Genomic DNA, 22,924 nt, shown 5'->3' with positions numbered 1-22,924 from the left:
AGGAAGTGAGGACCCCCTCCGGGGAAGCCGACTGTTCCAAGCACGCAGACGAGGTAGTGGGGTGGTTTTATGACTTCAGGTGAGTTTATAAATTTTCTTTGATGTGACTTTTCATATAGTTATAAAACCAAAAGGGAATTCTGGAAGGCACTTCTGCCATTGATCCAAGAAAATAATAAAATTTGACCTTCTTAAGCAAGCAACATCTGTCTTACTGTTAATCTCCCTCTAACATGCCTTTATTAAACAATGCCAAAATAACTTAGAGTTTTCATTGTCATCATTCCTTTGTCCTTTCTACTCAACAAAGAACCCTGTACCTTCTACAAAGCGAATTAAAATGAATAAGACACAGTTTGATCTCTCAAGGAGCTTATAATCCTAGTGAAAGGAAAATACTCACTAATATTCAGCCAGAATACAAAAACTAAATAAAATATGCAGAGATAAAAAGCAAGCATTCTAAGAGGCTGAAGGGAATAATTAATACTTGCAAAGGAGTCAGGCTTGTCAAAGTCAATGTATTTCCTACATTTTCAACTTTTTAGTTAATTGTGTTAACCAAATGCATGTGAACCATTCATACCATTGTATTAAAGAAGTTATATACCTGGGACTTAAATACTTTATTTATTAATGAAGCCAAGAGAAACAGGAGGACAGGAAACAAACTGAAAGAAATGCTGCATAACAACAGATTGCACTCTTTAAAATTGACAATATTATTAAAGATAAAGGCCAAAGTTTTAGTCCAGATTAACAAAGACTCAAAGGGCCAGGGGCAGGTTGATGCCATCTTCGATTGGATTCTAAAATCCTTCACCAACATTGACATGTGGTCTGCTGGAGCTCTGGAAGACACACATGCTGTGCTGCCTCCTCAGTCAGGGTCATTATGGCTGGTGGACTCTCCCTCTCCTCCCTCCTGACAAGACAAGCGGGAATGCATGCAATCGCTCGAAGATCCTGCTGCATCCCAATTCCAGTTCCCATGAATGCTGTCACTCAAGGCCGCTGCCCACGCCTAGCAATGTGAACCCTACCAAATGCCACGTTAGACACATGGGATGGAGCCAGGTCAGGCCCCTGTGGTCAGCCTTGTCACAGAGGACACATCCTCACGGAAACGTTGTTAAAGGTGTAGAACGTGGCCGGTGTTGTTGCGTCCGTCCACCCTGAATCCCTTCCATTCTGCCCATCTTTCTGAACTACTTTTGCAAGGGTATTTGAAGAGCAGTGTTACGACAATTGCCTCCATCCAAAAAGGCAAACAGAAAGCTCTGTGTGAAGCAGGGCCCTGGAGCTCACGCCTCCAATCCTAGCTATCTGGAGGGCCTGACATCAAGAACAGCAAAATCAACATATCAAACTGGAAAGTGTAGGAAGGAAAAGAGAGTGGAAATCCCCTGGAAAGGGGCTTTGGGGAGGGATCCTTACGGCACGGACCCACAGGCGTATCAAAACCCATCACACGTATACTTAAGTCTAAAGGACTCGTGAGCAGTTCTCTGTTCAAAATGGGAAAGAAAAGACTCCAGCACACCTTTTACTGAAAACCCATTTTCCTGTAGACTATTCGAGGACTCACATCAAAATCTGACAAATATAACACGAGATTATTTGCTCTGTTTCCACAGGTGTTGAAAGAGAGATATGGTGTAAGACTTTACACAGCTATGGACACAGCAATGCCAGGAAACTAATTAATCAAGATCAGATAGGGCCTGTTTGTAGTGTGGAGAAGAGAGGAAGGACACCCTGGATTATAAAAGCTGGCGGGCCCCCAGCTCGGCAGACGGACTGGATCTGGTCAGGACAATGAGGCTGTTTCTTGTTCTGTTGGGTGCAGTCTTGGAATCTGCTCACTCGTTGGTAGAGCAGTTGGAAGGGTAAGTAATAAGTCCTCTGAAGAACAAGTTTGCACAAGTCCCCAGCCCAAACATGTAAGTATAGTGCCCAATTTAATTTTCTACTCTTATATCTCACCATGTAGCAATAAAGTCTTCCGTGTCAGTGTTGAAGATGAAGACCACATCAAGTTAATTCATGAGCTGGCCAAAACCCACCAGGTAAGAACAATTCTATACAGGCCAGGCTTACTTGGCACTGCTTTCAAACCATTCTGCAGAAGGAAGAATGACAGAACATTTCTACAGCATTTCTGGTGCCAGCATTTCTTGGGCAGCGTGTAATGCCACATGTTTTTTTTTTTCCTCTGACGAGCTCACGTGCCATAAGCCCTGCATAAGTCCACGCAAACTTTAAAAGATCTGACAGGATGACAACTGGGCGAGTTGAGTCTCTTCCAGAAGGTCAGACACTATCACATAGACAGTCACTTCCCTTCTAAGGCAAGAGAGAAAAATGATCAACGTGGATAGCACTGAAAAACTGGGCTTTAGTCCAACTTCAAATTCATTTCCACATCCCGTGTATCATCTGTTCCTTTGATTTTCTTTCATTCCAAATCAAACAGCTTGAGTTTTTTTATGACCTTGATTCTGGTCCCCTTAATGACGTGACTTGAAGGAGAAAAAGAACATGGAAAAAAAATTTGTAAGTATGATTTCCATACTTTTGCCTCAAGAAAGTGAACTGTGCAGGCTACTTTTTACAGAAGTATTATCTATGGGATGAGAACTGACATTTTCAATCATGGACATAATGTGTAACAGGGTTCTACTGCCAGCTGTAAACAGTTTCACTTAGGCCCGTACAATTTCCCCATGAATGGATAAACTAAAATAGTCCCCTTATTCCTAAAGGGCTGTCTGTCTAGCTTTCAGATTTTACCTTTGGCAAAATGGAAGAAGAGGGGGACATGCTGAGAGTTTAGTTTTCACAGAATCAGTCACCAATTTCTGCCTTATCCAATTTAGGAATTCCTTCCAAAAAATGGCATACGAGCGTGCCAGCCCTGACTAACCCCGTTTGCTCACTTCTGGGCACACTGGCACACACGGCCACTTCTCAGAACAGCCATTTGCCTTAGACGTCATCCTGCAGGCCTTCTTCATGATTCTGAGCCTCGAGCGCCTTCTCCAGCTTTAGAATCCTTAGTGCTCGCTCCCCACACGTTACGTTGTCTCTAAGATTCATCTCCCCCCTCCGACATCTCTCCTAGCGCTCATTTATAGACTCTTGACCCTTCCGGTCACCTCTTCTCTACATTTCTTAAGGTGTAGCTTAGCAGAACTGACAGCGGGCCTCCAGGTGTGTTCTGATGAATCGGTCTGCTGGCCGTCATTTGTAAGGCAGATGTTTATCCCTGGGTCCCGGGGTTCTCTTCAGTACCTCGAGGCATCACGCCATACTCATGTTCCATCAACACTGCTGGGCTGCTCCTCTTCCCAGCCTCAAACGAGGTAACCCTCCTCCCGGGCTTGCCCAGCTGATCTCTGTCTTAACTGACTGCAGGTGTTTACATGTGTGCTGTTAAAAATTCATCCAGATACCCTATTTTGTTTTGTTTTGTTTGTTTGTTTGTTTGGGGGAGTCCTGGGGCTTGAACTCAGGGCCTGAGCACTGTCCTTGGGCTTTTTCCTTAAGGCTAGTTCTCTGCCACTTGAGCCTCAGCACCACTTCTGGCTTTTTTCTATGTATGTGGTACCTAGGAATCGAACCCAGGTCTTCGTGCATGCTAGGCAAGCACTCTACCACCAGCCCCAGATACCCTGTTTTGAGTGTGTTGAGAATTCTGGGAATTCTCATCCAAGGAAAAGAATCTCCTCCCTAAATTTGGAATGGCCAGAAGTCTGAGAAGCTTAACTTTCACCTTTGTCACCGATACGTATTAAGAGAGCTCCTATGTGGCTCTCCTGATCAGCACATCAGACTCCTGTGCACCAGGGCCGGTGTGAGGGCCGGGTGGGCCACTCAACTCCTCTCCACTCCCTGGCTGATGATGACCACAAACGTGGGCTTCCTCAAGTATGGCACTGAGATCAAGATTCGGTATTCTGCCAGGTTAGCAATTTCTTCTGAAGCTGAGGTGAATCAGCCCTGATTTATTCTTGCTTAACCAGGCTGGTTCCCAAAGCCCACAGCTTCCTCCTCCTCCACATCCCCCCCCCCCGCTTTCCCCTTGGGGCAGCACAGCCCACCTGCTCTTCCAGTGTGCTCTGCAGCTTTGCTGGAATCCATGCCTGCCCCCAGCCCTGCTTCTGGGCTCACCTGTTTTCCTATTGATGAGATCCCAAACTAGCCCTCCCCTCTGCTCGTGAGCCCTCGGAGCTCAGCTTCTTCCAGCGCTGCTGAGAAAGTACTTCAATCCCATCTGTGGGGTTCTGTTATAATTCATCTAAATTCAGCATTTTCCAGCGGCCAAGAGCAGAGACTCTGCTACCCTGGCCTTGAGTGCCTCTAAATCTCCACTTCCTCCTTATAAAACAATGCTAAACTATGACTTACAGGGTCGTGGTTAACACAACAGATAAAGGATATAAGGAAAGGACTTGGGATATAAACACAAATAGCTACATTTGTTTTTCAGTGTTACTATACGTAGATCTGGGTGTTTTATTTTTGTTATTGGTCAATTGTAGATCTTGAACTCAGGGTCCAGGGACTACCATATGCGTTACTTGTCCCATGCTAACGTTCGGCCACATTGGGCACAGCTCCACTTCCTGTTCTCTGGTGGTTCATGAGATTCAAGACCCATAGACTTTCTTAGTGGAGCTGGCTGCAAACTGTGATCCTCAGATCTCAGCCTCCTGAGTAGCTGGGATGACAGGCGTGAGCCACCAGCCAGCACCTGGCTAGACCTGGGATTTAAAACACACACACAGTTTATATGCCGGGGTGGCGTCCATCGCTGCATCTACATTTGAGCCCCATGTTCTTTTCTTTATGCTGAAAACACTTGTGCTTAAGCATCAAGGTGACAATCCTTTGCTTACGTTGGTAGTGATTTCAGCTCTCAGGAGGAGGAATAGGGAGAAAGACAAATAGCAGAATTCCTTCTCAGAGAGGACAGAGCCGAGCAAGAGTTAACTAGGACTGCCTTCTCTTCTCCAGCCACCGTCGTCAGGCTCTACCCTCTAGCAGAAGGATGCATAGGGTTTTTTTTCCTATATTGTTTTTCCATCTTGATTTACAAAGAGCCTCTTGCTCCCTGTAGAAATCTAGTGTGCAGAGTATATTCTGGGATACAGCCTTCCTGATAAGCTGCTCACAAGGCCGGCTTTGTATTCATCCTTGGCTGTGTGCGTCCTTCCTTCCAGCTTTTGAACGTGTCCTTTTGAACATGGTTATACTGGGCCATTTGGGGCCCCCATTGTCCTCCAACAGGCTTTCTTCATCCTCTTATTTCCTCTTCTCGCAATCCAGGCTGCACTGCTTCTCGTACTGGAGAGACGTATCGTAAAACCCGCTGTCTTCTCCACAGACCTTTCTGGTGTTTTGCCAGGCTTCCGGGGTGAGGTTTCGTGACATCACCATCTTCATCAGTACTGCAATCCCAACGACGTTCCTCCCTACTGGGAGAAACTAGGCCTAGAAAAGAGGGTGCCCCGCTTTCCAATTTTAAAGAAGGACATTCTCCCTGGGACTTGAGAGGTGATTAAAATCATCCAGTCTCTCCCAGTCGACGTGGACAACAGGCACTGACTAGCAACATGAAGCCAAGAGGTCTCTTCTTCCTCCGTGTTTGTCTTCCACGCCCTTCTCTTTGCAGCTCTGGCTAGCTGGAATCTGTCACGGCCCACCCTTTCTCTGTCCTTACCGCGACATGTCTTTGCACCTCGTCCACTGTTTCCCCATGCTTATCTTTATCCTCTCAACCCTGTCTCGTCAGATCATATTCCCTTTCCAGCTACCAGTGCCAGCTCCTGTCAATCCCTCCACGAGACCCACACTCAGACATCATCTCCTGGAATTCTTTGGAGTGCTTCCCTTCCTGGTCCCAGCCTTGCCAGTGGCCTAAGACCCATGGCTCAAGGCCCACCGGACTTCCACAGTGGTCTGAGGGTAGCCAGGACGTGGTGTAGGGTAGTGGACCCCAGGCTGCGTGTCTGATCCTAGCCATCAGAGCTTACCTCCTTGGTGTCTGTTGTGCTGTCCCTCAAGTCTGCCCAGCATGTCTTTTGAGTTCCCAGGCAGGGATCCTCAACATTCCCAGCCTAAGGTTAGCTCCCAGATCTAGAGACTGGCAACACGTGGGAGCGACCTGTGCAAGGATCCCCTGCCTTCCCAGCCCCTCCGCTGCACAAAGGAGAAGCAGGGAAGCATACCCCTGCAAGACTCGGCCTAGCACAGAAACTTGCACAGAACTAATCGCCAAGGCACACTCGTAATTATAGGGACATTGAATGAAAAGGAAAAGCGTAATTTCTCTCCACTATTTCCCGCCTATAGTTAATTTGTTATCATTCATTCCACACATTTATCCATTACCACAAAGACTGTTATCACTAACAAGTAGGAAATCGATAAGTAGAGGACAGCAGTTACCGAATACTACAATGAACAAGCATTGTGGGGAATAATTACACGCTCTTTGTGCTTGCTGAAAATCAAGGGTGTGTTTGTGTTTGTGAACATTTTTATTGACATCTAATTGCTTGGTCCCGACCTTGTTCACTCAAAGGGAGATATTTTAAAGAGATTTCATGGGTAATTTGAGTTTGAAAATTCCTTGGTGGAGTAGAGCTGTCAGGTGGTAATTCACACCCTGAATTGAGGAAGTCTGATATATGAAACTTTGGGTTCCATTCAGATTGACTTCTGGAAGCCAGATTCGGCCACACAAGTCAAACCTCACAGCTCAGTTGACTTCCATGTCAAAGCAGAAGACTTGACCACCGTGGAGGACTTTCTGGGAGAGAATGAGTTGCAGTACGAGTAAGTGAATGTTCTACAGCTATTGTCATTCTCCCCCAGTACCCAAGCTACTGAATTACCCTGGAAAGGTTTAAAAAACAAAAATGGATCAAGATTGTGTTCTGCATCTCAAGAGCCGGGGCCACACAGAGAGGCCCTGGATTCCAAATCTTAAGACTCCATCAGGTGGATTTTGTGAGCAGTTACTGCTCTAATGGAAATGGGTTTGACTCTTGAAGGCTTAGCTCTTCTGCCTTATACTCAATCTGTTTCTACTTTACCAGCAAGCGTAGCGTGCAGGTCACCCCGGGAGCATTGCTGTCTGCCTGGCACAGCTTTCCCCTCCTATCTGGTCAGATCCTTGTTTGGGGTGATCATTCAGACCCACTGGAGCCAAGAAGGTACTTCATCTTAAAAACAAAGCCAGAGACAGTCCAAATAGCTTTTCCCCCAGCCTATCACCATTATTTCCAGTGGTAAAGAAGGCATGGAGAGAGGAAGCCAGAATAAATACTAATAACAACAATGACAGTAATAATAACACGGCTCCCCAAAAGCCTAGAATTGGCTGCCCTGATCCTTCTATGTCTCCTGGTCTGTCCAGGTCCTTCAAGATCAAAATGTTCTTTTAAGTTGGGGCAGTTATTGGCCCAACATCTCATATCTACTTCTTACACATAACAAGTACCAAGAAGGCTAGGCTAGGTAATGGCCCTGTCTTAGGAGAAGGCAAATGTAAATGAGGGTTTGCAGTAAGAGGTGTTAGGAAGGACAGAGCTGGAGATTGAGGGCAGCAGAAGACAACCAGGGGTGGAGGAGGGATGGCCTACAAAACGATGAGAACTGAAAGATAAGGACCAGGACAAGCCACACTCTAGGCAGAGAACAGACTGTGTGCCCGCAGGCTCAGAGGGGAGAGAGAAGGTGCTAGCCCAGAGGCATCTCGTGGAAGAAGGAGAAGTAAGGTCTTTAGGACAAAGCCAGGGTCCTCTTCCAGGAGGGACCCCGGAGCAGAATAAGTCTCCAGCCCTAGTTCTGAATATTCAAATGTCTACTCCGCAATTCCCCACCGCACACACACCTGGACAAAATAAGACCTACATCCTTCTCACACTACAGCTGGTTTTTTTGGTGGTGGTTTGGTTTTTTGTTTTGTTTTGTTTTTTACATCTTAAAAACAGGAAAAAGAAATAATGCCTGCATCAGGGCAGGTGTCAGAGACCTGTGAAATCTGTGCAGGCCTCACAAGCAACCTAGAACAGTACAATGAGCAAATCAATCCTTAGAGAACAAACAGGCCAGTTCCCCTCCCAGCTTTACAAGGTATTGGCTGTGGGGCTTAGGCTTTCTGAACCTCCCTATTCCTGATCCGTACAAGGACACTCACAAACTTTCCAATGGTGAACATGAAAAGTAAACAAGATGTAAATGATTTTCAACGAGTACTGCCACCACGGCAGAAGTTGCTGGGGCTGCTCTTACACACGGAGGAGGAGGCGTGCTCCGTGCCTTGCCCAGCTCAGTTTCCCACCCTGCCCAAGGGGAGCGCTCAAATGTGACCTGTTTTACAACAGAAACATAACCTCTTAAATTCCAAAATGGGATCAAGACTCATGGCTGTGACATTTTGCTCTTCTCATAACCAAGCAAGAAATCTTGAAACCCTAGTCTTTAGGAGCCTCCATAAAAGAAGCTCAAAACATGAGACCCAGCAATTTCCTACCACATAAGCAGAATTTAGTATGTTTTGAGAAAATATAAAGAATGACAATAAAAAAGGAGGGTCATCAACTGACAGCCTAAACCATGTCCTTTATCTACTCCTGTCTCAAAATGGTGACATGGTTCCAACCCCCACAATCAACTTCCAGATACAATATCAGGTAGAAAACTCACTCTTCCTTTCACATTTCTTATTTATTTATTTAACTTGTTTGAGATCGGGATTTAAACTCAGTATTTTTGCTCATCAACAGGCCCTCTACCACCTGAGCCAGGCCTCCCACCCCTCATCTTGCCTTTTTGGTGGTAGACATCTTAGGAGTTGTGGATAAATAGCCATCTCATCTAGAATACAGGGTGTTCCCTGGGGGCTAAGGTCTTATTAATGTCCCCTTCTCTATTCACTGAGGAGCAAGTGGGTAGCTGGTAATTTTCTAAATATTAAGTAATAATAGGTCCCCAGAAATCCCAGAGAAGCACTCCAGCAATATCCTTGCTGGGGCTGCAAGCAGTCCCTGAGAGTCCCATTACTGCTTCATAAGGTCTCTAATTTGTATTTAGTCGGTTCCCCACCGGCAGGAGTTTGCAGTTGTATTTGTCTACAGCAGGAACCACTGTGCACGTCACACCCAAAGAGCTTTGCAGGCTCTTTCCAGGTTCTCATTCTTCTCTTGACCAGGACTCATCTCACAGGGCACTTTGGGTCACCTCCTAAATGATCGTGCCCCCCAAAATTGTAAATGTATGTAAAAAGACAAAGGTGCCATTAGTTTGGCTTCGTAGGTTGTGCTTTTGGACACAGGCGGGTGGGGGGAGGCAGGAAACTGTACATCTTCAGCGTATGGCTGAAGCTAAATGGACACAAATCTTTGTTGGGTAGCCTTCTGTTGAATGCCCTCCTAAAATTGCAAAAAGAAACTTTGCGTCTCTCTACTTATCTGATCCAGGGAGAGATTGCCAGGCTACTGCCTGGAGCAGATGGTTTTTTTATCCCCCTGCATATTTCAGTCACATAAGAAAACATCTTTGGACAGCAATGGTTACAAAAGAAGTCCAATACTCCATTTCCCGTATTCTCAAATGGGGATAAAACCACACGGTATCCCTCTTTCCTTCTCAGATGTTGCTTGCACTCCTTGCTTTGTTAGCAGTCATTCTTATCTAATTTGCTTACACGTTTAAGAAAAAAAAAAGATAAGAAAAAGGTAATCCTCTAAAAGGAGCACATAAAATGATAAAACCATATGTGCAAATCTCTGTAGTTTGGAGCTGCAATGCCGCCCTCCTTATATTAAGAGACATTGTTTTAATCCTCTACGGAGTAGCTCATTATTTAGTAATAGTATTTTTAATAACCCTGAAGTAGTGTTTTTGTCCTGAAGTTAATAAAATCAGATCATCATAAGGCAGGGAGCCTCGTGTGAGGTCAGCGCCCTGCCTCCTGGGTCACTCTCACATTTCAGGCTGGTCCTGATATGTTTCTGCGAGTTACTCCAGGATGTTTTCACTCAGGGCTGCCATCTGAAATTTAACTCACTGTTTCATTAGACTTGCTTTCTCCTGGTTCTGGATGAAGCTGCTAAATATTTAACACAGTAATGAGTCTCTCAGACTCTCTCTTCTTGGTATCACACGATAACAACACTAGCCTGGCAATGTCATTGCTCTTCCTTGCACATCTTAACGTGAGGCTGGGGTGCAGAGGAGGAAGTGGTGCCCCTCCCCACAGAGCCAAGCTCCTGAGAGATAGGAGATTGCCGTGGGGATGGCCTTGCACACAGCTGCCGACGGGATATCTGGAGGCTGTGCGATGTCTGTGAGTAATTAACTTGTGACATCCTTCCTCTGTGTGCCAAGAGAGAAGCCATATAACCTACATATTTTGCATGCTGGCTGACTGTTGGAAACCTCACTAAAGTCAAAGTTTATAGGGTCAGGGGGTGAAGCTTGATGGTTGATATCTTTTTAAGTTTTCAGATCCTTTTTTTTATTGTTTTGTTTTGTTTGGGGTTTTTTTTTTTCTGTGTCTAGCTTTTAGTTGTCCTTAAAAATCATTTTCCTAAACCAGTTTTCTAAAGCTAACTTGTAAATCTTGGCCAAACATAGCCCTGGGGGAATCCCTGTGCTCTTTTCCCTCCCATCTGAACCCTGTGTCCCCAAAGGCTCATTCTCTGTGAGCAGTACTAGAACCTCCCTCAGGCAGTCCAGATGTCAGGTCTCGGGGCCACCCGGAGGACTGCCTGGGTGCCCCTGAGACTGCGCTCTGCCACGGGCAGTGGTGGTCCCCTGAGTACCCACGAGGACTGCGCACTGACACCCACTGTGCTCCATGCAGGGTGCTGATCAACAACCTGAGACACGCCATGGAGGCTCAGCTGGACAGCCGGGCCCGCACCACAGGCCACAGCTACACCAAGTACAACCGCTGGGAAACGGTACGGCGTGCATGGGTGGGAGACGGTCAGCCTGGCCCTGGAGACTGCACCGGCAATGTCCCATTCACCCACGGCCCGTTTCCTTCCGTAGATTGAGGCGTGGACACAGCAAGTGGCAGCTGAGAACCCAGGCCTCGTCTCTCGCAGTGTCATTGGAACCACCTTTGAAGGACGAAGCATGTACCTCCTCAAGGTAATTATCTCCTACCGTGACCTGGGGCTGTCTGAAACTTTAAATCAACCAATTCTCATGCACCCACATCTGCTTTGCAGATACTCCTATTCCAAAGGTTGTCATGACTCTTTTCCTGCCTATATCCCCCCAAATAGATCCCTCTCAGCTTCTTTTATCACATGTGGATTTTTTAAAAAATCATTACTTTGATTTATTCAAAAGGAAAATGCAATAAAAATAAGAAAAGTCCTATAAATTTAAGCATTCCCGTGAGCAATGTAAATCATCTGGTCTACCTCGATGAAATCTCTCTCTCCCAGCTGTCGTGGCAAATGCATTTACCAAAAAGGTCCATAAACTTCACATCTATCCAGCATTACAGAACAGAACAGCGATTTCGTTTCTGTCAGCATCTAATGTCGCTTTTGTCATGTAATACTAATGAAGGGAATAAAGAGACGCGAAATAGGTAAGGAGAAGGAAAATTCCTTGTGAGATTACAAGCAATTGTGATTACTTCTAATTACTCATCCAGTTGTCTTGGTCATGTCACCTAATAATGGCAGCTAAAAATAACCTCCACATGAGTACAAATTAGGCAGGGTAATCAGCTATCTTCTGAAAAATATGCGCTTGTCAAGCTTAATAAAAATAATAAACAGCCCTGTGAGCTCTCTGAGGAAACATGGTGAATGTCTAGGGGTAATAACATGCCATGTAGGTTTAAGTTTTAACTTAATTTTGGGAGAGACTGTTTCTTGCTGTCAAGTTTGGCCTGTGGAGCCCAGCTCCCAGCAAAGTAGGGAAAGTCAACCGTTGATGCCAGGTGTTTAACCACACCTTCTCTTTTCCTTTGCTCATGACAGGTCGGCAAAGCTAAAGCCAATAAGCCAGCCATCTTCATAGACTGTGGATTCCATGCAAGAGAGTGGATTTCTCCTGCATTTTGTCAGTGGTTTGTAAAAGAGGTCAGTATGCAGAATGGATTTTTGGCAAAGGAAAGGTAGAAAGTATGTCTTTGTTTCAACTGATTCCTTACAACCTGGCTATGATAAGAGAAAATAAGACAGGGAGGAATCTATAATTCCAAGGTCTTGCTTTGGAGTAGCTAGCTTCCACATTTGCCAATGGAACTTTTTAAACACTTAGAAATTTCTATTAATTTTTGAATTTCACCCACCGGATCTCCCTCCGCTTCGGTGAACAGACAGATAGACAGAAGGGTGAGCCAGACACTTAAAAGAAACCACCCGCTTGATTATCACATCTTGATAAACTTCAAAACTCACAAGTCCATGCTGATGTAAGTAGATGATTTAATAGATAAACAGAAGACAAAGAAACCCTTGCTTACAGAATTATGGTGACCATCTCTACAAAAGACTGATCAAAGATGCAAAAATCACCTTCCGAGCACCCCAACATTGACTAGCGCGAGCACAACCTCCATCTCCCCGGCCTCCCGAGGCCTGTCTCAGCAGCCTAACATTCCCACACGCCTTCCCTTCCTGACCCACCCACAGGCTGTGCGCACCTATGGACAAGATATCCAAATAACCTCGCTCCTTGACGGGTTGGACTTCTACATCCTGCCTGTGGTCAACATTGATGGCTACGTGTACACCTGGACCACGGTACACAGGCCAGTCCTGAGAGGGGTTGGGGGGTGGGTCTGGGCCCACTACACCCCAGGACACCTGGCCTAATGGTACAACCTGTCCCCAGAACCGCTTGTGGAGGAAGACCCGCTCTGCCCGCTCTGGGTCTTCCTGCGTCGGCGTCGACCCCAACAGAAACTTCAACGCTGGATGGTGCAGTGAGTGTTTGACTGACCCTTTCTGCACACATCAGTTCAAACACAGAAACAGGAAGATAACATAACACAGCCGTGCCCAGCACGAGAAAACCTGTAAGGCTGTACATCTTAGAGCTCTTTCTAAACACCTGAGAGATAGATAGTCTATTGAATCATTTGACAAAGGCACGCTGAGTCAGATCGCCGAGGCGCTCCCTGTCCTCGAGCTCTCAGAAGCAGGCAGGGGACCTGGCTGATCTAGTCCTCCACACTCTGGGGTATGCTCTAGATACAGCTGTGCCCAGCAGCCCAAATGATTATTTAAATAGAAATTAAAAAGTGCAGCAAAGGACGAGTCTGGGACCTGGCACCAGTGATGCATTCCAGTAACCCCCAGCTCAGAAGGCTGAGACACACAGGATCCCATTGTATAATCAGCTAAGCAGAAAAGTTCTCAAGATTCTGTGACTACAATAACCAGCCAGAAGCAGGACTGGAGTCATGGCTCACAGGGTAGAACACCAGCCATGCAATCAAGCCTAGGGGGAATATAAGACATTGAGTTTAAGCCCCTATACCACCACCAAAAAAAAAAACCAACCAACCAACCAACCAACCAACAGAATGGTTCTAGCAATATAGAATTTCTCATGGATACTATTTTAATCCTACTTATTAGCATTTTAATGCTCTGTTGATTTTGTTGTATAATACCACCTAGACATGAGTGAATTCTCGTGCACTTTTTTTAATGACATCCTATCTTAAAAACTGCCATCTTGTCCTTGTGAATGGATGCATCCATCCACGTCCTATCTTCATACAGCAGAACGGCAAGAAGCGCTCCTAAGCAAGCCCTGTTGGCAGTATCTAGCGTCCTCCTTTGGAAGGGTGAAACACCAGAAAATCTCCCAGGACCAGGTGAGTGGATGATCACTGACCACAAGTACCAACATTTTCTTTTTTTCTTTGTGCAAGAAACCGGAGCCTCTCGGAGCCCCTGTGCCGATACTTACTGTGGACCTACACCAGAGTCTGAGAAGGAGACCAAGGCCCTGGCGGACTTTATCCGCAGCAAGCGCTCCTCCATCAAGGCCTACTTGACCATCCACTCCTACTCACAGATGCTGATCTACCCTTACTCCTACGACTACCTCCTGCCCGAAAACAACCAGGAGCTGGTGAGTGGACAGGACCCTGGGAGGACACTGGGTTTCTTGTACCAGTCTTAAAAAAAGAAAACTCATAAGAGCAAGTTCCTATTTTGACGTGTGTGTGTGTGTGTGTGTGTGTGTGTGTGTGTGTGTGTGTGTGTGTGTGTGTGTGGTAGTAGAAGCAAAACATTTAACAATGGATTTACAAGGAACCCGCAGTGAGCTGGACAGATTGGCTAAAAGACTTAGATGCGGAGAACGGCTTCCCTGGGGTATTTTATCTGCTAAACCTCAAAATGGCTTGCTTTTCCTCAGGCTTCTGCCAATACAAACTCGAGGGATTGTTTCGGCCACATTTGGGTGTGACCAGTGGACTGGGTGGGTTTTGTCTGGCTATGGGAGGCCAACTGGCACCACAGAACACAGAGAGGCTCCATTAGGAAGGTGCATCTTGTAGATGCCAGGCTCACCCTGAGAGCAAATCTGTTGTAAGCCCAGTCTTTCTACATGGAGGAAGCACTTCAAATATCTAAGCGTCCTTGACTGAAAACAATAGCAGTCTGGCTGGACAATCAAGATACAGTCCCACAAGTGCTCCCATTTTACAAATTTTATGGCAATTCATATTGACAATGATCAATGCGGAAGCATTTTTAAGAGCGCGATTGTATCCTTCATATTTTTTTAAGTCTATGAAACATCTGGCTGCCAGAAGTTGAGTGCAATGATCTAAAAGAATAAGCCCAAGACTTAAATCATTTGAATTACACCAGAGAGGGAGAGAGAATTCCACCTAGATAATGACATAAACATTTGGCTCACCTAAACACATGAACTGGAAGACCCAGAAACTTTAAAAACTGGAAATTGTTGTTTTGCACTTTCGGATTCCCTCTTTCAGAGACCAACTAAATATGTAATGCTGTAAATATGTTATGGGAAAAGGAACTAAACAGATAAACAACCCAGTCTCCTAGAAAACTGATGGCTAATAGTTGACTGGGTTGATCATATTTTAATTATTTTTTAAAAGAATAAACTTCCCATTTTCCCTATCTATATATCCCAAAATAATGAAAACCATCCTAGTTAGAAGTATTAAATGTCCAGGTTTTCACTTGCCCAGTCTGTGTGGGTACCCCCATCCTGATGCACAAAAGCTGGGCGTGGTCAACTCTGACTTCTGTCCTAAATCTCTAACTGCCCCAGGGCAAGAGGTTACAGCCATGGAGTGAAGCAATCACTTCATGTCTGTTCTGCAAAGAACGGTAACGAAGTATTTGGAGTACTTTTGCTGAAGTCTCCAAGTTATTGCCGGAAAGGAATCAAGCCCTGCCTTGGGAATCTTGTAAATCTGCTTTGCTCACTCCTAGGGGAATTTTATCCAGGAAAAATAACTAAGACCAAAATTGCTTTGTGGGTTTCATGGGCCCAGTGCATGTGTCCTGAGATGAGTGACCAGCTTCTCTGAAAGAATGTCCCAGCTATGACCTCAGGAATTCACATTGCCTTGGGGTATTCCTGCCTCTCCTTTCCTAGCAGAAACAGGGCAGACTTAGCTAGACCATGCTAGGAGCCCCAGTAGCCCTGGGTCAGAGCTATTAGTTGTAACTACAAAAGAAAAATTTCTGATTTCTGAGCTGCTCCAATCTGACAACATGCATATACTTACATGATGATGCTCTCTGAAGGAGCTTTAAGGGTTCTGCTCTAGTTTGGGCTTTGGTGTTGGTTTGATTTTTTTTTTTGCTGGCCTGAGCCACTGGCACTCAGCCACTCTGGTATTTTTAAGATGAGGGACTTACTTTTTGCCTGGACTGGCCTGAAACCGCACTTCTCCAGATTTTAACCTCCATGCATGAGGCAAACACCACTACACCCAGCTGTGGGTTCTGGCTCAGGGCAAGCACAGCAAGTCTTGACTAGTCAGCTGACCTTGGGTGTCAGAAGGAATTCCCTGTCACAGGGGCTCTGATGCCAGCCATATTGTTGACTGAAAGCCCAGCGCCAAGATAATCCCTGTGCCATTTGTACTTCAGAAAAATGGCAGGCAATTTTTACTCTCCCAAATCTTTCCTGGGCCAGGCTTCCACAGCGTTCACAACTGGTTTGAGACCCGCATGTAAGGCAGTGCCCTGGGTCTCCTGCTGAGGTCAGCACCCCAACTGGTAAAGCAGCATTCTAGCAAGAACGGACCCAGCAGAGATGCTTCAGATGTGCTGCCACGTCCTCAGCAAAGAAACACCTTTCTGCCCTGTTGACTTCTTGTTAAACCCTCTTCCCTGGTTTTACTTTCGGCCTTTCAATGAATTTTTCCCTGTGCACACTCTCCCCTCTAGAGGACATGTTAGAAGCACGTGCTGTAAGCAGAGACCAGGAAATGCTAATAAAATACCCTCCACTGACAGGACAGCCCCCCCACATGCACACACGCATGCACACACATGCACACACGCATGCACACACACGCACACACACACACACAAAGTATACTCCAGCCAAGATGCCGAGAGTGCCAAGGTTGAGAAATGCTGCCCTGAACAAAGATAAGAAACAGAGTCACATTCCTGGCCCAAGGCTCTCACTTACACCCTTCTCAAAAATAGAACTGGACACATCGCCAGTGCCAGAGCCTGGCAGATCCCACCATACATGTGTTATTTGGGACAAACACCGCTTCTACCAAAAACAAACAGAAACGGCCGTGGGCTACAGGCTTGACTTTCTGAAGACCTGGAAACCATGTCAGTGGATCAGCAGGAGAAGGAGTCAGATGCCCGTCAGGAAGGTGCGTTCCCATGCTCCTCTGGCCCCCATGCTTCCTCCTCCTCCAGGGATGCTGACAGCTTCTCTGTCTGCACCAGAACCATCCAAGATAAGTTGCCCCTCCGTCCCTCGGTATCAGGGACAGTATCAGGGACAGTTTGTCACAGGACAGAGGAAGGAAATTGCAGTTAAAGATCGCTTGGGGGCTCCACTGTGGCCTGGTTAAGCTTGGAACCTGAAGTTAGATACTAAGTGCTGAAGAAAAGGCTTCCTCCTGTGATCAGGAGCAGCCTCAGCTAGGGGCTTTTGTGTTGTGTGTCAGTGCAAGATAAGAAAAAGGTGGCCCTGTCCCGATGCTGGCCCCGGTGATGGGAGGCAGGGGCTCAGTGCACAGTCATCGTTGGGGGCATCTTGGTCACGTGGTACCTGGAAACCCAGGTCACTGGAAAAGGCCAGCCTCTGCTCATTCATCTCACCAGGCCCCTGGAGCCCAAACCCAGGCAAACATCATACTACTCTCTCCTTTGTCTCTCAGGCTTTGAGCTAGATGTGACATTTTAGACTTTCTCTCCGCCTTTTACGCTAGGAACAAGGCCCTTTTTAAGGAGATGAATGACAAAAGAGGACATGCATAAGATGCAATAGGAAATTCATATCTAAGGATTAATAAAGGCTGGCCATGTTTGGCCTTGACTGAGAGCAAAGTTTCCTGTGAGGCTGGTTTATATTTAGCTCCCTTCTGTTCTTCACAATAGGGAAATGCAGCTCCAGTGACAGACGTTGCTTTTGAAGTATCTGAAGGCCAGGAGGAGAAGCCAGAAAGAGCATAGGTTTTAAAGAAGGAAGAGGCTGGCTGAACTCCACCATTCTCAGGGCACATCCTCCTATTTGGGGGTTCTTTTATCTGCAAAATGGGGATAAAAATGCCCGCTCTTTGTAAGGCATAAGGCTTTATGTAAATGTTAGTTTTCATCTGGAACCATCTTAGTGAGAAACAGAAGACTTGCTTGCTCCTGGAGTAGCAGCGTCTCCAGCACAGCCAAGGATGCCTGCGGTGTTGAAACTTCTTGGCTTTTTCCACCACCTGGCTTCCTTTTCATAAAAGTGCACAGGGGAAAGAAGCTGCCTAACTCTCTAACACCTGTGCAAGTGTTCGCACCACCTTCCCAGTCTGTGGTTCCCAGCAGGGGCATCCCCCACTCCAGTGGAAGACTGGACCAGTCCCACTGAGCAGAAGATCCTCTACGGCAGACCCCTCTGTGAGAGAATTCCATGGGGACGAAATGTGGACAGATCATGTTGCAAAGATAAATGAGTAACATTTCTGAAATTATGTGAATTCTTCAAAGGAAAGGAGCCATACCGATTCCGGGATTTTTGTTGTTGTTAAGATGATTGGAATTTAAAATATGATATTTTAGTTGATGAATGTCTATTCTTTTTTTTTCTCTTCTTCTGGCTTTGGAAGGGCTCCTAGAAAGGGCCTAGAGACTTCATTTGTGATTAATGGAAGAAGTAAGGTGCATGGATGCCTGAGTATGGCCGGTCATCCTGGGACCACTGAGGCCTCTGCTCGGGAGGGTCAGAGCCCGACACTGCCACCTCTACCCAAATCACCTGCAGGAGAGGACTCAGCCACCTGCCGCGTGGCTGCTGAGGGTACAGTGTGGGTGTCCACACCAGACACCGTGGTGTGTGTCTGGTGTGCCTGTCCACATCAGGGGATCACAGGTTCAAGGCCAACCTGAACGACGCTGTGAGAACGTGTGAAAGGGAGCCCCTTCCTGCAAAGAAGTCATCTTCTGAGAACAGAGATGCAAGAGCTGCAAGTCACAGCACAGAGGACAACCGAGGCATGAGCCCCCCTGAGGAGAGGGGCAGGCATCGCGCTTTTAGAGAGAATGGGGAAAAGGGGGTGCCGCGCTATCCAGGCTGAGGAGGGCACAGACCAAGGCGTCAAACTCAGCGGGCACCATGGCAGGACGAAAACCCCAGCCTTCTGACCCCAGCCTTTGGCATGGAGTCAGACACAGGACAGCTGCTTCCAGAACGCCTGGGGAGGTTTGGAAGCGCCGGATCCCTTCCTGCACCCAGACCATGGTTCCAGGAAAGCAAACCCGACATGTGCATCAGGGAAGTTGTGACTTGACCGACTAATTGATTATTGCAAAAAGATAATAACGATACTAGATCACAAGTAGTCCTGTGGTTTGGGGCGAACATTTAGAGATTACATAATAACAAATATGTTCAGGGACTTGGCCATCGGGCATGTGAGTCAACAGATGCCAACGGCAACCACCAAGTCACCTAACTGTTCTCTGTAACGTCTCGGGTCTTCCAACTTCCACATGCAGAACTTGACACATTTGGAATGAATCCTAGGGAGCTATAGTTCTACTGCTTAAAAATAACGAGTCATGGCCAGCCGTGACTCAGGAGGCTGAGACCTAGAAAATCCAAGGTCATAGCCAGCCCAGGCAGAAATACCTGTGACACCATCTCCAGTTAATCAGGAGAATGCTTAGACTGGAGGCGTGACTCAAGTGGTAGAATACCAGCAATGAGTGGAAACAAGAACGGGAACCCAGAGTCCAAGCCTCAGTGCTAACCTCATTAATAACAGTAATCAATAATTCACAACTTGAAGGGAGGGGGAAAAAGAGAAAAGCAAAGCCTTCAAGAAGGCTTCTCTGGAGGAGGAGAAAGTACATCTTATCTGCTTGGAAACCAATAGAAGGAACTCTCGACCTCCCAAGTTATGGATCTAAAACTCCAAGGAGAAAAGATAGTTCCAGGAAATGAATTGCATCACATCTGTGGGCCAGAACAGAAGTTTGGGGCTTAAATTTTTATAGCTTTAAGCCAGACACCAGTGGCTCACGCCTATGATCCTAGTTACTCAGGAGGCTGAGATCTAAGGATTGCGGTTCAAAGCCAGCCCAGGCAGGAAAGCCCATGAGACTCTTATCTCCAATTACTCACCAGAAAACCAGAAGTGGTACTGTGGCTCAAAGGGTAGGGCTGCAGACTTGAGCTGAAGAGCTCAGGGACTGCACGCAGGCCCAGAATTCAATCCCCACAATCAACCAAAAAAAATTATTTTTATAGCTTTGCAAATGTTCTAGCTTGTCAAGGAAGCAGTAACAGGTAGGGAGCTGAAATCCTTGAGAGCTTCAGGATGTGCCCTGTGCCTTCGACTCTACAAAACTGGGTTTGAAACTAGAATGGGGAGTTAGGAAAGTTCCTACTTTGTAAAAATGAAACGGTTCTCACTCAGCAGCTCCCTTGCACTTTCCCAAGAAACAAGAAGCAATTATGGTGCCAACCTCTGAAGAGAGCAAGCCTCGTAACCAGAATGAATCCCAGCTAACTCCCCGTGGAGACGGCAGGGGGTTGAGAAGCCCAGAGCCTGCTGCCTCCAACAGGAACCAAATGTTTGCTTGTGGATGCAGGGGCCAGGACCAGGCCTGCTTAGCAAGAGCAGTCCTGAGTCCCTCTGGCTGCAGCTCTGCCTGCTGCGTCTTCACTTCCTGCTGGTTCTCTTGCAGAATGCCCTGGCGAAGGCCGCAGTGAAGGAACTCAGCTCTTTGTACGGCACCAAATACACCTACGGTCCCGGAGCTACCACAATCTGTGAGTCTTCCCCGCAGCCAGGAAACTACGGGCCTCAGGGACACCAAGCGGCTCTAAACACTTAGAGAGACTTTGCCTCCCACTGGTTTCTATAAATCCTAAAACCATTTTCCTAGTGAAGAAACACCCCGTTCAGATCTGTTTTGTGGGAGTAAAACTGGACTCGTTCTAAAAAAAAAAAAAGAATATTAAATGTGGGAGCCCTTGGCTTTCCAGTTGACTGGAAAGTACTTTGCTTGGGGAAATGCACAATTGTAAGGGGGGAAGTGGTCCATTTTAAAATCTGTAGACTTAAGAGTTGATGCGCTCTTGCCCCCTCTCCTTCTCTGCTCGTTTCAGATCCTGCTGCGGGTGGCTCTGACGACTGGGCTTACGATGAGGGGATCAAATACTCCTTCACCCTTGAGCTCCGGGACACAGGCAAATACGGCTTTACGCTCCCCGAGTCCCAGATCCGCCCCACATGCGAGGAGACCTTGCTTGCTGTCAAGTACATTGCCAACTACATCCTGGGCAAACTCAAAGCCACGGGCGCCTGATGCCTGCTGCAAGGCGCGCTGTCCACTTCCCGTCTGCCCTGAATTCTTTTCTTTTCTTTTTTGGGGGTGTGGGGCCAAATGAAGATTTTGCACATCCTAATCTTTTTTTCTAAGCTTCTGTGTCTATTAAACTACTTGGATCTTTTTAACCTGATCATAATAAAAGTGAGTCACTGTACCTGGAAAACAGGGCATAGTCTCTGCTTCTGGGGGTAGGAAGGGGAGCTGTGAATACACCGCAAGGGGTTTCATGAAGAGATCCCAGGACATGATGTGGCCAGATGTCAAGGAGCTGAAGCCCTTGGGGGTGGGGGGGTCAATCAACACTTGAGTATGTGAGGACAGCCTCTCGATCAAGACACGGAAAGGAGGATGAAAGGATATCTTGGCTTGGCTCCTAGGTCAGCTCATTCTGTGGGCTGTCTACTGCATGCTAATAAATTTCATTCCATGATTCAAGATAATAAAAAAAATGGTAACACTTCTGCCCTCACAGACCATTAGAGAAGACAGATACTATGTACATAACCAGTGTTTAAGAACTAGTTACTTCACACCAAGCAGGTGCGTGTGAAGTATGCAGGTGTGTGACTATGTCAGGAGAAGAGGAAAGGAGACTCCTTGAGAAGATTCAGGAAGAAATGAGCCACAACTACTGTGCACCCCCTTCAGACCGAGGGCTCCTCGGTGGGTTCAGAAGAGGGCCAGTGAGGGTGGTTCTTGTAGGAGTGAGGGAGACAGGCAAGTATAAGGCTGGGTGGAGGGAAGGCCCATACTGGCAGAGCGTGGAGGCCACGGCAGGGGCTGGCACAACACCACTCTAACCGCTGGGGGTGCTAAGTCGTCCGTGGCATAGTCTCACACCCATGTTTGCAGGCCAGGATGTGGACAGCACACCCAAGTCACCCAGGCTAGAGGAACTGGGCCAACGGAAGAGGCAGAAAGCACTTCGTGACGTGCTCGCCACACACAGCGGGATATTCTCCAGGGTTGGACCTTCGGAAGCTAATGGTGGAAGGTCCTTTGCCAAGTTCAGTTTCTAGAACAGCGTAGTAAGCATTGAAGTTATAATTCGGGAGGGTGTCCTCACTTTAAAAATCACAGAATTAAAAAAATGAATTCACTATTTCCCATACAAACTCAGGAAAAATTGGGTTTCTCAGTGGACATAATGTATTTAAATGTCTATAGTGATGTTCTAATAAAAGAATAAGAAGAAAAAGAAGAACCACTGCAAGTCAATATTTAGAAGCTGTCAAGCCAAGGAATGATGAATTTCATAAACAGGCCACTAGATGGCGGCAGTGCAGCTGTGCAGGTACACTGAGCCATCATCAAAATAATTTAGTAATTCATAATTTACATAGGCAAATAGAGGCCTTTAAGCGTAAAACCTAAAGCCCTGTGAAATTTTCAGCAGTATTGATAGTAACTTAGAAAGCCTCGTGTAATTTGCTGAATTGTCACCCTCATCTCTCAGTTACATTCATACCCCAAACTCAACAGGAATCACCAGTATCTCTAGGAAGGACCCAAAGGCTTTGGGAATGCCTTCTTTTTCCCCTTCCCCAGGCTTGGGATAAGAAGATTTTCAGAGGAATACTGAAAGCCTTAGATTCCAAGATCAGATGAGGAAAAATGGTGTTTCTGTTGTAGGTACAGCTCCTGCCTCCCTCCAACACATGCCTCTAACCCAATACTACCATGCCTAAGTGGAGCAGGGGAAGGGATTCGCCATTCAGTGCCAGATGAAGCTACAGAGGTAGTTCCAGGTCAGCCTGGCCTACATAATGAGAATCTGTCTCAAAAGACTAGATAGCTGGATGGATGGATGGATGGATGGATGGACGGACGGACGGACGGACGGACGGACGGACAGA

At 46.6% G+C, this 22,924-nt stretch overlaps 1 protein-coding gene and 1 long non-coding RNA gene across 2 annotated transcripts in view; one reads left to right on the top strand and one right to left on the bottom strand.

Moving 5' to 3' along the window:
* Window positions 1-22,924, bottom strand: part of LOC150042995 (uncharacterized) — a 99,797-nt gene that overhangs the window by 73,739 nt on the left and 3,134 nt on the right. The gene's annotated exons all lie outside the window — the stretch shown is intronic.
* On the top strand, window positions 1,810-21,184 carry Cpb1 (carboxypeptidase B1). Its single transcript, XM_090323707.1, has 11 exons — window positions 1,810-1,889; window positions 1,994-2,069; window positions 6,719-6,843; window positions 10,880-10,979; window positions 11,071-11,172; window positions 12,021-12,122; window positions 12,678-12,788; window positions 12,880-12,970; window positions 13,928-14,130; window positions 20,421-20,505; window positions 20,845-21,184. The coding sequence occupies exons 1-11, from the start codon at window positions 1,819-1,821 to the stop codon at window positions 21,042-21,044; spliced, it is 1,266 nt and encodes a 421-aa protein (XP_090179833.1). The 5' UTR covers window positions 1,810-1,818; the 3' UTR covers window positions 21,045-21,184.

The sequence above is a fragment of the Megascapheus bottae genome, chromosome 32 (genome assembly GCF_031878675.1).
Source record: "Megascapheus bottae isolate mThoBot1 chromosome 32, mThoBot2.hap1, whole genome shotgun sequence".
Lineage (NCBI taxonomy): Eukaryota > Metazoa > Chordata > Mammalia > Rodentia > Geomyidae > Megascapheus > Megascapheus bottae.
Note: the sequence above shows the minus strand (reverse complement) of the source record. Positions and strands in the feature narration are given on the sequence as shown.

What these genes read in the sequence shown, in the direction of transcription:
- Cpb1 (XM_090323707.1), top strand. Translation starts at nt 1,819, where the DNA reads ATGAGGCTGTTTCTTGTTCTGTTGGGTGCAGTCTTGGAATCTGCTCAC. An exon ending in GTCAGTGGTTTGTAAAAGAG is followed by an intron (nt 12,123 to 12,677) that starts GTCAGTATGCAG and finishes ACCCACCCACAG; the next exon opens with GCTGTGCGCACCTATGGACA. An exon ending in CTTCAACGCTGGATGGTGCA is followed by an intron (nt 12,971 to 13,927) that starts GTGAGTGTTTGA and finishes TCTTTGTGCAAG; the next exon opens with AAACCGGAGCCTCTCGGAGC.